Source organism: Macaca fascicularis, chromosome 13 (assembly GCF_037993035.2).
Source record: "Macaca fascicularis isolate 582-1 chromosome 13, T2T-MFA8v1.1".
Lineage (NCBI taxonomy): Eukaryota > Metazoa > Chordata > Mammalia > Primates > Cercopithecidae > Macaca > Macaca fascicularis.
This window is the reverse complement of record NC_088387.1, coordinates 112,545,858-112,560,795: the sequence shown is the minus strand read 5'-3', so window position 1 is coordinate 112,560,795 and position 14,938 is coordinate 112,545,858. Positions and strand designations below refer to the sequence as shown.

At 39.5% G+C, this 14,938-nt stretch overlaps 1 protein-coding gene and 1 non-coding gene across 2 annotated transcripts in view; both read right to left on the bottom strand.

The window, feature by feature from the left end:
- Positions 1-14,938, bottom strand: part of ADAM17 (ADAM metallopeptidase domain 17) — a 68,896-nt gene that overhangs the window by 43,052 nt on the left and 10,906 nt on the right. The window contains exons 2-4 of the mRNA XM_005576588.4: positions 12,163-12,295; positions 5,738-5,868; positions 4,876-4,964 (exon numbers count right to left, since the gene is read on the bottom strand). Coding sequence (XP_005576645.2) covers positions 4,876-4,964; positions 5,738-5,868; positions 12,163-12,295 — 353 coding nt within the window. The remainder of the gene's footprint in view (positions 1-4,875; positions 4,965-5,737; positions 5,869-12,162; positions 12,296-14,938) is intronic.
- On the bottom strand, positions 625-728 carry LOC123568526 (small nucleolar RNA U13). Its single transcript, XR_006691898.2, has one exon. It is a non-coding gene; the product is annotated as a small nucleolar RNA U13 (small nucleolar RNA).

Here is a 14,938-nt window from a genome sequence, read left to right as displayed (position 1 = left end):
ACTTCTACAAAAATTTAACAAATTAGTTGGGTATGGTGGCATGCATCTGTAGTCCCAGCTACACAGGAGGCAGAAGAGAGGGATTGTCTGAGCCCAGGAGGTCAAGGCTGCAGTGAGCTATGATGGCACCACTGCACTTCAGCCTGAATGACCGAGTAAGACTCTGTCATAATTAAAATATTTAATGATGATGTGTTAAAAATAAGATATATATTTTTTCCTGCTCACTTATATTCCTAAGATCTTAGTGCAGATGAACAATGTTTTTACATCAAGGTAAGTGTAAAGAATTATTTTTTTTCGGCCGGGCGCGGTGGCTCAAGCCTGTAATCCCAGCACTTTGGGAGGCCGAGACGGGCGGATCACGAGGTCAGGAGATCGAGAACATCCTGGCTAACCTGGTGAAACCCCGTCTCTACTAAAAAATACAAAAAAACTAGCCGGGCGAGGTGGCAGGTGCCTGTAGTCCCAGCTACTCGGGAGGCTGAGGCAGGAGAATGGCGTAAACCCAGGAGGCGGAGCTTGCAGTGAGCTGAGATCCGGCCACTGCACTCCAGCCTGGGCAACAGAGCGAGACTCCGTCTCAAAAAAAAAAAAAAAAAAAAAAAGAATTATTTTTTTTCACGTCAGACTTGTAATGTGCTAACACTGTAACAAGGTTCTAGGGTGGCACATCTCATACATGTGTGTGAACAGCCAATCACCACACTTATGAACTATAAAAGTATCAAAAAGAATTATAAAGAGTATGAAAATCACCACTGTAAATAACAAATCATTTTTCAATAAAAATTAATTTCATGCAAAAATCCTTCAAGGTATCTGATGAGTATACTTGTAAGTAAACATCTTTGTGTGTGTGTATGTGTGAGATAGGGTCTCGCTCTATCACCCAGGCTGGAGTGCAGCAGTACAATCTCAGTTCACTGCAGTCTCTGCCTCCAGAATTCAACTGATCCTACCGCCTCAGCATTCTGAGTAGCTGAGACCACAGGCATGTACCACTACGCCCAGCTAATTTCTTTTTTTCTTTTGTGGGGGAGTAGAGACAAGGTCTCCCTATATTGCCTAGGCTGGTCTCAAATCCCTGGACTCAAGCAGTCCACCCGCCTCAGCCTCCCAAAGTGCTTTTTACAGGTGTGAACCACTGTGCCTGGCTAAGTAAATATCTTATAATGAAATATTAGTTATACTCATTTTCATTCTTAGTGAAACAAAGATATGGGTGGAAACAGAATTCCTATTTTTCCAAAAGGAAGTATTTGAAAAAAATGAGTAATCTGGCAGGGCGTGGTGGCTCATGCCTGTAATCCCAGCACTTTGGGAGGCCGAGATGGGCGGATCACGAGGTCAGGAGTTCAAGACCAGCCTAGCCAACACAGTGAAACCCCATCTCTACTAAAAATGCAAAAATTAACCGGGCATGGTGGCACACGCCTGTAATCCCAGCTACTCAAGGGACTGAGGCAGGAGAATCGCTTTAACCTGGGATGTGGAGGATGCAGAGAGCTGAGATGGTGCCATTGCACTCCAGTCTGGGTGACAGGGCGATATGCCATCTCAAAAAAAAAAAAAAAAAAAAAATTGTAATCTGAGCAAATTTAACTTGGATCCTAAAGACACACATTTTAGCTTAAGAATAAGCTGGCCAGGCACAGTGGCTCACGCCTTTAATCCCAGCATTTTCAGAGGCCGAGGCTGGCAGATCATGAGGTCGGGAGATCGAGACCATTCTGGCCAACAGTGTGAAACCCGTCTCTACCAAAAATACAAAAATTAGCTGGGTATGGTGGCACGCGCCTGTAATCCCAGCTACTTGGGAGGCTGAGGCAGGAGAATGGCTTGAACCCAGGAGGCAAAGACTGCAGTGAGCCGAAATCGCGCCACTGTACTCCAGCCTGGCAACAGAGCGAGATTCAGCCTCAAAAAAAAAAAAAAAAGGAATAAATTATTCTACGGAAATAAGCAAGCATATGCACTGCAGCAAAAACAATGCTGTGCGTTTACCACACTGCTTTCTTTCTGAGCTCAAATTACGACGATCTTCCTATTCTCCTTTATAGCTGGTCAGAGATAAAGTGTTCTAGAATGTATTGAATGGAAGGTCATTTCCAAGCCTGGCCCTTAATATCCTGTTTAATTTTCTAGCTCTGTTTCCCTTCTGTGAGAACTACAGAGGACATGTGTCCAAAAGTCAAAGCCACAAAGTAGAGGAGAACCACCTAACCCACATCAAGCCACAGGAGAGTAAGAAAAAACCTTGCTTGCGTTAAGCTACTCAGCTATGGGAGTTTATCTGAAGCCCTGGCACAGCCTAGACAGAGCTTCCTACAGTTTCTTCATTTAACTTCCCAGACTACTCCCTATCATCCAGACTATTCCAACTAAATACATGCACCAAAAGGTGTGCCCAAGGCTATTCACTACAATACCTTTTATTTCAAAAATTAGAAACAAAACAGTTGAGGCCAGGCACAGTGGCCCACGCCTGTAATCCCAGCACTTTTGGAGGCTGAGGCTGGCAGATCATAAGGTCAGGAGATCGAGACCATCCTGGCCAACATGGTGAAACCCTGTCTCTGCTAAAAATACAAAAATTAGCCAGGTTTGGTAGCACGTGCCTGTAGTCTCAGATACTCGAGGGACTAAGGCGGGAGAATCACTTGAACCCGGGAGACAGAGGTTGCAGTGAGTGGAGACCATGCCAGTGCATTCCAGTCTAAGTGACAGAGTTATACTCCATCTCAAAAACAAAAAACAAAAAAATTAGCCGGACATGGTGGCACACGCCTGCAGTCCCAGCTACTTGGGAGGCTGAGGCAGGAGAATCGCCTGAACCAGGGAGGCAGGGGTTGTAGTGTGCCAAGATCACACCATTGCACTCCAGCCTGGGTGACAGAGCAAGACTCCATCTCAAAAAAACAAAACAAAAATACCCAAAACAGTTGAGCATGAAGTGGGATTGGTTAAATAAATGTTACAGTGTATCAATGGAGCAACAGGCAGCCTTTATTAAAAACCCTAATTGGCCGGGTACAGTGGCTCACACCTGTAATCCCAGCACTTTTGGAGGCTGAGGCAGGCGATCACAAGGTCAGGAGATCGACACCATCCTGGCCAACATGGTGAAACCCCATCTCTACCAAAAATACAAAACTTAGCTGTGCGTGGTGGTGTGTGTCTGTAATCCCAGCTAATAGGGAGGCTGAGGCAAGAGAATTGCTTGAACCAGGGAGCAGAGGTTGCAGTGACCCAAGATCGTGCCACTGCACTCCAGCCTAGTGACAGGCAAAAAAAAAAAAAAAAAAAAAAGAACCCTAATTTAGGCCGGGAGTGGTGGATCACACCTGCAATCCCAGCACTTTGTGAGGCCAAGACAGGCAAATCACCTGAGGTCGGTAGTTCAAGACCAGCCTGACCAACACGGAGAAACCCCACCTCTACTAAAAATACAAAATAAGCCAGGTATGGTGGAGCATGCCCATAATACCAGCTACTCGGGAGGCTGAGGCAGGACAATCGCTTGAACCCGGGAGGTGGAGGTTGCGCTGAGCTGAGATCGCACCATTGCACTCCAGCCAACAAGAGGGAAACTCCGTCGCAAACAAACAAACAAACAAAAAAAACCAACCTAATTTAGATCTGTATTAACATGAAAAGGTTCATAATCATATCGTTAAACGAAAAATATGTAAAGACAAACTGTACATATTGTATAGTCCTACTTATGCAGGAAAAAATAGTGGGTATACTTATTTGTGTATATACACACAGAAAAAAAATTTGGAAGGATGTCTGTCAAAATGTCAATAGTAGTTATCTGTCCAAGTACAGATAATCTAGTTTCCAAATTTTGCAATGAGCATATATTTTAAAATAAAGGTATTCTTAAAAAATAAATTGATTTGAAAGAACAAACAAATTTAAGACATTCCAGGGATGCTTTGCCTATTCTAGAATGAATGTATTTATAATATTAGTTCCTTTACTTTCCACTAAACTTCTGACTCGTTTTGGTAGGCTAGACTCCTCAAAACATTGACATTAAATAGTTCAAACATTAACAAACTATAACATACTGCAAGTCCATAGGTTTCTTTTTCACAATAATGGATAGTCAAAAGACTAACAGTTGCGTAATTTGGATATAATTAAAATATATAGTATTTATACCTCCAGCAGACTGTTTTACCCCTATTGAGCACTCAAATACACCTGAACATTTCATTTTGACCTATCTTACTCAGTTTTCCCACAGATGATCCATTTTAGTGACATCACCACCACCACCCAGAGTTTTCTCATTTTTCAAGAAACACAGAATCAACTTCAATTCACAATTATGTAGTAAACGTTGTTTTGTAGACTAGTATCTGACAGACAGATATGTGTCTTAACCAATGCAGCCACCGTGGTCTTGATTTCTACTGCTACTCTTTCAGTGGAAGAGCGACCACAGACTGATTTTCCTAGCTTCCTCTTTAACTTCTCAGACTATGAACTATCACCTTTGCTTGATCTAGCATTTCCAATGTGTCCAGCAGAAAAACAGAGAAATTGAAAAATAATACTTCACTTTCATTTCTGAGGATGTTTACACTTACTGATTATTTGAGAAAGAATTAAAAAATGAGTCAGGAGGGAAAGTTTTCTCTTCCTATTATCCATCCCAATTATGGTACTTAGAAATACAGGGTATATCATAAGACACCTTCTTAGAGATTATCCTTTTTTAAAAATCTACTTTCCTGGTAAAAGACTTCAAATAAAAAGAGAAAAGAAATAAGTATAATTACTTATTTTATTGCAGAACTAAGCAGCTTTTTGAAAATCAGAGCTATAAGCTACTGAAAAAAAATTCACATATAAATTTACCTCTATGTTATATTCAGCCCCATCTGTGTTGATTCTGATTATAACATCATCATCTCTTATGTGGGCTAGAACCCTAGAGTCAGGTTCACCTTAAGACAGAAAAAAAAAATTTATTATTTAAAGATACTTACATCAAATAAGAAACTACGCATTACTCTCAATAAAAATTAAATCCTTCAGGGTGGAATTTGCCTAGTACTGTGACAGCTCTGCAAAACAAGAAACAAAGGCCCGAGAAAGAAGCTAGATAATCTCACCTCCTAAGGGGTAGCCTTAAGTTTAGTCACTTGAAACCTATCCCTTTCCCAAAAAAAACAAAACTACTAAGATTTTCTTCTGGAATAATTTTATCTACTTTTAGGTAAAGGAAGAACTAGGAGAGATAGAAAGCATGATTTGGAATGTACAGGCCTAGGACCTGTACTATTTGTGGATTTCAATGCCATTTGTTTTTTCATTGCAGAAAAAGGTCAAAAAGTAAACCACAATTGCTTGTTTGATAGATTTTTCTCAAATACATAATAGGATCACAAAGTATTTTATCTCCAAGCTTCCCTGTTTAAACTATAAAGAAAGCTTACAGTCACTGACGAAAAGAAAGGTTAAATTCCTATCACTTAAGAGGAATTTAATTTTAATCATTAAACCAGTCAGTTAGTATGACGTTTAGATAATACTCATTTCTTCCTATTAGAATATTTCCACTTCTAAACTTAAATACCTCAAAGAAAACAGTCAAAGAATAGCACTTCTACGATACCCCGTCCCCACTACCCTGTACCAGAAAAGAATATGCAATCAAGTTAGATTTGGAGACCTAACACACCAGACACAGGGGCAAACCAACAAGCTCCATACTAACCAACCACGTGTCCAGTGAAGAAGTCCTGCCATTTCACAGTGTACTCGCTTTCATTTTTACCATCCACCACCACGACCTTGAAATTTTGTGAAAAACGTTCAGTACTTGATGTCAGGTATAATTTAAAATGCCTAAAGAAAAATGCATTCATATTTTACTCTAAGCACACAAATTATAAGTCTCATTTTCATATAATTAAACTTTCTTAAAAAGCCAGAAGCGTTGACATTAATAAGATACTATGCAAGTTACAACTAAAGTCTTATTAGGTACTTAGAGCAATATATCTCCTATAAAGACAAACAGACTAATTTATTTAGCTATAAAAACAGCAGACCAAAATAAACTCACACTAGGGAAAACATATTCAAAGAACTTACACATTCATGTCTCCTGGAAAACACTGAAGAATAAAGAAATACACACGACTGAATAGTTAAGTTGGAATCCTGATTATCTAAAAAAAGTATTATTAAAAACTAATCCAATTATACACTATTTATTGAACACCTACTTGGTGTTAGGTACTATGCATCTATTACCTCCACTTCACACAAGTACAAATTAAGGCTTGGAAGCTAATCAACCTACTCAAAGTTACACAGCTAGTAAATGGTGAAACTGGGAAATAAGCCTGGTTTATTTCAAAACCCTGTATTATGCTGTCTCTAACTATCAAGCTGGGCGGACTATGAGAAAATTCTTATTGCTGTGTAAAATTAATAAATGCTGCTTTCTATATTTAAAAGTACTCATGCGGCCTCGCGCAGTGGCTCAGGCCTGTAATCCCAGTCCTTCGGGAGGCCGAGCTGGGCGGATCACGAGGTCAGGAGATTGAGACCATCCTGGCTAACATGGTGAAACTCCATCTCTACTAAAAACACAACAAATTAGCCGGGCGTGGTGGCGGTTGCCTGTAATCCCAACTACTTGGGAGGCTGAGGCAGGAGAATGGCGTGAACCCAGGAGGTGGAGCTTGCAGTGAGCGGAGATCCTGCCACTGCAAGACTCTGTCGCAAAAAACAAAAAAAGTACTCATACTTTTTTCCTCCTCAAAACCACATATCCCGCAAAACAGTAATCCACAATTACCGTTAGGAAAATAAATATGAGGTATCCAAGACAGAAGCTAGAATATAAACTCCATCAGCACCAGGAGACAGGAAAGAGGGGAAGGGAGGGGAAGGGAGGGGAGGGGAGGGGAGGTATACATTCCAGTTCTTTCGTGGGCTTACTATTCTTTTTGCTTTCTATGAGTTTCAGTCCAGTTCTTTAATTGGCTTACCATTCTTTTTGTTTTCTATGACTTTAGGTCCTTACATGAACTAGGAGTGGTGAGCAAGAGTTTCTCAATTATTATTTATAGCCTTTCAGTGTGTCCATGAACACCAAAGACAAAAAAAGGTATATTATTCATCTCACCCACAGAAACAAATTTTGTCAGCTGTGGTACTGAAAATATATTACTTCCCCATGGGATTGCAAAAGTCTTTAAACTACCGGAAAGAAATCTAGACTGGGACTATCTCCATGGCAACAAATATTTTTAACTTTTTGAGCATAACAAGGTAATTTTAGTTTGCTTGTGGTTTTTTAATGGTCAAAGGGAAAAGACAACAATAGAACATTATTTCATAAATCCTTGGAACATTTTCTTCTGCTATCCTAAAACATATCTTCCCACACATTCTCAGTTATGATTTTTCCCTCCAGTTATGTTGAGAACTTTCAAAAGCATACTTATTATAAATGTCTTATTATTTTGTTTTAAAGCTAAGAGTTGCAATCTTACTTAATGTTCTTTTAATCAATGGAATTGCATTTTTCATTTGCTACATTAAGAATCTGCTCTAAAGATAAAGACCAAGCAATGATAAAATTCATGTTTTTTGATTCTCCATTATTAGCTTTTGAGTTACAAAACTTCCAACAGAATATGTCAAAATTTCTTTTGCTTTATCCTCTCAAAATTATGTGAAGTCATTTTCTTACAAATTTCTTTAACATTTTCTCTTTCTGACTTTCAACTTAAGAATTTACAGTAACTAAAGACCAGCTAACCAGTTTGAATTAACATTATTTTCCTAATCATTTTTAATGATCCATTTAGTCAGGTATATCACTTTCATTTCTTTATCAGTTCTAGACCTCCTCAAATAATCTGAGATGTTTCACTTTTAGGAGAAACATTTAACTTTTTCCAAAAAAATTCAGGCAACATCAAAAAAAGTCTCAAAACAGATCTGCAGCTTTTTCATTATTTAAAAATAAGATAATTTCTTGTGTTTTTTTTTGTTTGTTTTTTTTTTTTGAGACGGAGTCTTGCTCTGTCACCCAGGCTGGAGTGCAGTGGCGCAATCTCGGCTCACTGCAAGCTCTACCTCTCAGGTTCACGCCATTCTCCTGCCTCAGCCTTCCAAGTAGCTGCGACTACAGGCGCGTGCTGCCACGCCCAGCTAATTATTTGTATTTTTAGCTATATTATTTGTATTTCACCGTGTTAGCCAGGATGGTCCTGACCTCGTGATCCACCCACCTTGGACTCCCAAAGTGCTGGGATTACAGGAATGAGCCATCTCGCCCAGCCTGTAATCAATAATTTCTTGATTTATCTAAATCAATAATTTTCTAAATCAATAATTTATCTAAAATCAATAATGTATTGATTTATAACAAAAAGGAAATGAAACCTGTAAGGCAAATTTTAAACAAGTTTCTTTTTTTCTTAAGTTACTTCAACTCTTCATACAACCTCTCAGTATTTCCAACTTTTCTGAACCTCTAATAGTTACATCCAAATTTAATGCAATGATCTTGGTTTAAATTACTTTGCCTTCCACTGCTATCGAAAAACAGAATCTTCTCATTTACCATCAAGTACTGAGTGGTTTCAGAGTTAACTCAGCCCTGAAACAAACTGATTATTTCAGCTATCTTTGTTTGTTTTTGTTGTTGTTTTAAACTTTAATGACGCAATATGATAGAAAAGAAAGGCTTGGAGTCTGACAAACTTGGCTTAAGTCCTGCCTTCATTTACTCACTGTCTGACCTTGGCCTTAATCTTTGAATCCTAAGTATTTATCTACAAATGGAACTAATATCACCTAATAACTGAATGGTTTTGGGGATTAAAGGAAATAACCTATTTTAAAACACCTGGTATAAAATTCCATAGAGTATTAGACAAATTTCCCATTAAATATTTCGTATGGAAACTTTGTAAAACAAATTACATACTTCCCTGCTTTCTTACACAGAGAAAAGATAACAAGTGGCTACGATTTAATATTTTCTTAAGGAATCAATGTCATCTATCAAATTTGAAAGAGAAATATGTAAGGCTATGAAGTTTTGCCTCTAGAATAGGGATTCTACAGGCCACCTCAAATTCAACTTTAAAAGAAACCCAAAAAGCTAAACTTCGAATTATTTTCATTTTATAGTTTCCTCACTCTTCCTTTGCTCCTACTCATCTCTTGCTATTATATCCACTTCTTCACCAAACTCCCCACCAGTATAGCAGAAATAACACAAGTTTTGGGGTCCAACCTTTGTTCAAATCTTGTATCTGTCATTTACTAGCTGAGTAGTTTTGAGCAAGTTACTAAGCTCTCTAAGCCTGAATTTTGTTTTTTGTTGTTGTTGTTGTTCCTTCAAAAAAGGAATCACTTTTAGAGATAACTTATGTAAAGTGCCAGTAAATTACAGAAAATAAGCACCTGATTAACTGTAGCTATTACCAATCTGCTCAAATTTGGTGTAAGTTGAAAGCTAATAACCAATACTGTAATATTCTGACATAAAATCTAACAGAAAGAAGTCATTAAAAAATAACCTAAGGATAATTACAATAGCTAGCAAAAATTAAAATAATTTGCATTAAAAATTTGCCTAAAATAACCATATGACAATGGACCAATCTCCTTAATATACTAAGCACTGCTACAATTCAGTAGTTAGAAAGACAAATTCAATAGAAAAATAGTCAAAAGATATAAAAAGGCAGTTTACAGAAATATAAATTACTTACAAATATATAAAAAGATGCTCAATGTCACACAAAATGAAAATCAAAACAACTATAAAATACCATCCCCTTTAGAGGGGTGAAAGTTAAAGGCTGATAAACCTAGTATTGGCAAAGATAACAAGAAATAGGTAAACTCATATATTGCTGCTGGAAGAATAAATTGGTCAAATCTCTTTGGGAGGAAAGAGTAATATCAATAAACATAGTATACATATCCTTGACCCAGTAATTCTCCTTCTAGGAATATATCCTATAAAAACACCTCACCAAGGTATACACTTACAAAGATACTCACTAGAGCATTGTTTGTTATATTAAAAAAATCACTTTGGTTAAACACTATCCATCTGTAGTGTATTAGTCAGTATGTTGTTACAGTTCTATGCAACAGGAATATTTATGCAGCTGTTTAAAATGAGGTAAAATATGCTATCTATATCACCTATACACACACACACACACACAGACCTATAGGCAAAAAATATGCATTAAAATATTTTGGGCCGGGCACAGCGGCTCACACCTGTAATCCCAGCACATTGGGAGCCCGAGGCAGGTGGATCACCTGAGGTCAGGAGTTCAAGACCATCCTGGCCAACATGGTGAACTCTAATCTCTACTAAAAATACAAAAATTAGTGGAGCGTGGCGGTGAGCGCCTGTAATCCCAGCTACTAGGGAGGTTGAGGCAGGAGAACCACTTGAACCCGGGAGGCGGAGGCTTCAGTGAGCTGAGATCGTGCCATTGCACTCCAGTCTAGGTGACAAGAGCAAAACTCTGTCTCAATAAATAAATTAATTAATTAAATAAAAAATCTGGAAGTTTACACAGGAAACCCCTCTGGGTCTGAGAAGTGTAACTGAGTTAGAAGTAAAAACTTTGTATATACTCCATGGCTTGTTTTTTAAACCAGATGCACATATTCCTATTATTTTTTTAACACAGTTGAGAAGGCTTGTCCTATATAAAGAATAAAGATGGCCAGGCGCAGTGGCTCATGTCTGTAATCCCAGCACTTTGGGAGGCTGAGATGGTGGATCACTTGAGGTCAGGAGTTCAAGACCAGCCTGGCCAACATGGTAAAACTCCGTCTCTACTAAAAATACAAAAATTACCCAGGCGTGCTGGTGTGCACCTGTAGTCCCAGCTACTTGAGAGGCTGAGGCACAAGAATCACTTGAACCTAGGAGGCAGACATTGCAGGGAGCCAAAATCACACCACTGCACTCCAGCCTGGAAAACAGAGCAAGACTCTCAAAAAAAAAAACACCAATAAAGAATAATTCAGTCAATTTATATTCTCCATGTGTCTGTTTTTTGATACTGAATAAAGCTTCCTAAAGACTTTAAAAAGAGGCCTGCAATTATTTAACATTTCAATGTGCAAAACAACACATGGTATTAAAATCACTCCTGAAACAGAACATACCAATCAATTTATGCTAAGAAGTAAGAAGAACTCAATGTAGAAAGAACATTAAATTTGGGCCAGGCATGTTGGCTCACACCTGTAATCCCAGCACTTTGGGAGGCCAAGATGGAAAGACCACCTGAGTTCAGGAGCTCAAGATCAGCCTGGGCAACAAGGCAAGACCCTGTCTTTAAAAATAAATTAATATGAAGCAGGTTAAAGAATCTTGGAAACTAACTAAAGTAAATAAATAGAACATGAAATTCTAGACCCAGCTTTCCACCAGGCAGTGGAGTTCTGAACAAAATATTTATCTCTTCATACATAAAGATAATATTTAGCACATGGCTGATGGTTCTAAAGTAGCAACAAAAACAAAAGGTTTTATAAGCATTCAATTAATTAAAATTATCTATTAGAATTTGCAAAACATCATTACCATCATTAAGACCTCTGCAACACCTATTTACTTTTTTAAAAATACTCATCAGTATGAACTTTATTTTATTTATTTATTTTTGAGATAGAGTCTCACTCTATTGCCCAGTCTGGAGTACAGTGGCACCATCTCGGCGCACTGCAGCCTCCACCTCCCCAGTTCAAGCGATTCTCCTGCCTCAGCCTCCCAAGTAGCTGGGATTACAGGCATATGCCACCATGCCTAATTTTTGTACTTTTAGTGGAGACGGGGTTTTGCCATGTTGCCCAGGCTGGTCTCAAACTCCTGAGCTTGAGCAATCCACACGTCTTGGCCCCCCAAAGTGTTCAGATTACAAGCGTGAGCCACTGCACCCAGCCCCAGTATTAATTTTAGAATAAGCATTATACTTCAAAACCACTGTATATATAACAGACTGTAATTATATTAATTACAAATCTTTAAAACATAATTTCCCAAGATTTCAGTAGATACCCTTACTTTTTTGTTTTTGCCAAACCAAGCCCCCAGTGCCCCAACATTATTCCATGAATAATTCAAATTACCTTTTCAAAGCTGAAAAAGTTAGTAGTGTTTCTACATGTGTTGAAGTCTGTAGATCTCTTTTTCTTACCGAATGCTGCTGGATATTAGATAAGGAGAGAATATCGTAGTCTGAGAGCAAAGAATCAAGCTTCTCTGAAATAAAGGTAAAAAAGGTATTAGCATCTAAACCTAATAATCAATTGTAATATTGTTAAAATGAGAGTGCCAGACAATAAATCTTTCCTGATGTAATCCATTAGGAAGTGTCAAGTACAAACTATAAATCATTTTTTATCAACAGAAACTCCACTGCTCTTCCAAAATTAGAAGGATTTTTAGAAAACAAATTGGGTGACTTGATTATCTTTAAAAACTGTTTAAGGCCGGGCGCGGTGGCTCAAGCCTGTAATCCCAGCACTTTGGGAGGCCGAGACGGGCGGATTACGAGGTCAGGAGATCAAGACCATCCTGGTTAACATGGTGAAACCCCGTCTCTACTAAAAAATACAAAAAACTAGCCGGGCGAGGTGGCGGGCGTCTCTAGTCCCAGCTACTCGGGAGGCTGAGACGAGAATGGAGTAAACCCGGGAGGCGGAGCTTGCAGTGAGCTGAGATCCGGCCACTGCACTCCAGCCTGGGCTACAGAGCGAGACTCCGTCTCAAAAAAAAAAAAAAAAAAAACTGTTTAAAAATATCTGCACTGATGCTTTCCTTTTCTTTCAACAAATATCACTGCAGACACTATGGTATTCAAAATCCTTCCAGTGGACTTAGAAGGTCCTCAAAATATAGAAACAGCAGCTGAAAATACAAGTTTATTGCTACTAATGTTAAATATGCTCACAAAACCAGTTTTAAAAGAAAGACTCTCACTCATATGTGGAAGCTAAAAAAGTGGATCTCGTGGAGGTACACAGCAGAATGATGGTCACCAGAGGCTAAGAAGGGAAGTGGGAGTGGTGGAGATGAAGAGAAAGTGGTTAGGGTTACAAAAATACAGTTTGATTAATAAGTTCTAATATTTGATAGTACAGTACAGAAATTATAGTTAATAATTTATTGTATACTTCAAAATAGCTAGAAGACTTGTAATATTCCTAACACAGAAAAGATGTTTCAAATGGTGGGTATCCCAATCACCCTGATTTGATCATTACACATTGTATATAGGTAGCAAAATAGGTAGCATGTACCTGAAAAACACATATCAATAAATAAAACAAAAACTCAATGTAACCATACAACTGCCAAGAGACACGCCACCCCTCATTTCCCAAACCCCTTCTTTATCCTCTACCCAATACCCTACCCTCCTACCCTAACTGGCTTCCAGAATGCTAGCAATTAGGCCTTTACCTTCCAGAGGAATATGGAAATCTGGCAATCTCTAATGAAAAACCTAAGATTCTGATATCAAAAGTTTCCTCAAATGAGGCCGTGCCTGGTGGCTCACACCTGTAATCCCAGCACTTTGGGAGGTCAAGGATCACCTGAGGCCAGGAGTTCCAGACCAGCCTAACATGGTGAAACCCTGTCTCTACTAAAAATACAAAATTAGCCAGGCGTGGTGGTGCACACCTGTAATCCCAGTTACTCGAGAGTCTGGGGCAGGAGAATCGCTTGAACCTGCGAGGCAGAGGTTGTAGGGAGCTGAGATTGCGCCACTGCACTCTAGCCTGAGTGACAGAGCAAGACTCCATCTCTGGGAGGCGGGGGAAGGCCGGGCTGGGCGTGGTGGCTCAAGCCTGTAATCCCAGCACTTTAGGAGGCCAAGGCAGGGGGATCACAAGGTCACGAGATAGAGACCATCCTGGCCAACATGGTGAAAACCGGTCTCTACCAAAATACAAAAAATTAGTCGGGCGTGGTGGCACGCACCTGTAGTCCCAGCTACTCAGGAGGCTGAGGCAGGGGAATCGCTTGAACGAGGGAGGCGGAAGTTGCAGTGAGCCGATATCATGCTACTTCACTCCAGCCTGGCGATGGAGCAAGACTCCATCTCAAAAAAATAAAAGGGGCCAAAAAGGGCTATATTTTATTCATTACAACATCCTTGCCTCACAATACTCGGCAAAAACCTTGCACATATCAGCACTCACATGTTCACAAACTGCACGAATTCTCAGTGCTGAAATGCAATATGGTCCTTTAGTTCTTCAACTTCCCTGATACAGGTTGGTACATGAACTCAGTTTCATTCAAGATCATAATCACTCCTACTGACTTAGTAACTTAACCTCAACATTGTAATTTCATTGTCAATAATATAGCCCAGTAGTTCTCATAGTTCCCAAACCAGCAGCATCATCATCACCTGGGAATTTGTTAAAAATGCAAATGCTCAGGTCTCCCCTCAGACCTACTCAAACAGAAATTCGCCCAGTGAGATCCAATAGTCTGTGTTTAACAAGGCTTCCAGGTGATGCTGACACACTCAAGTATGAAAACCACTGAATTGGCTGGGTGCGGTGGTTCACACTTGTAATCCCAGCACTTGCAAGGCCGAGGCGGGTGGATCACCTGAGGTCAGGAGTTCAAGACCAGCCTGGACAACATGGCAAAATCTTGTCTCTACTAAAAATACAAAAATTAGCAGCGTGTGGCAGCAGACGCCTGTAATCCCAGCTACTCAGGAGGCTGAGGCAGGAGAACTGCTTGAACCTGGGAGGTGGAGGCTGCAGTGAGCCGAGATAGCACCACTGCTCTCCAGCCTGGGGAACAAGGCGAGACTCCATCTCAAAAAAGAAAGAAAAAGAAAAAAGAGGCCGGGCGCGGTGGCTCAAGCCTGTAATCCCA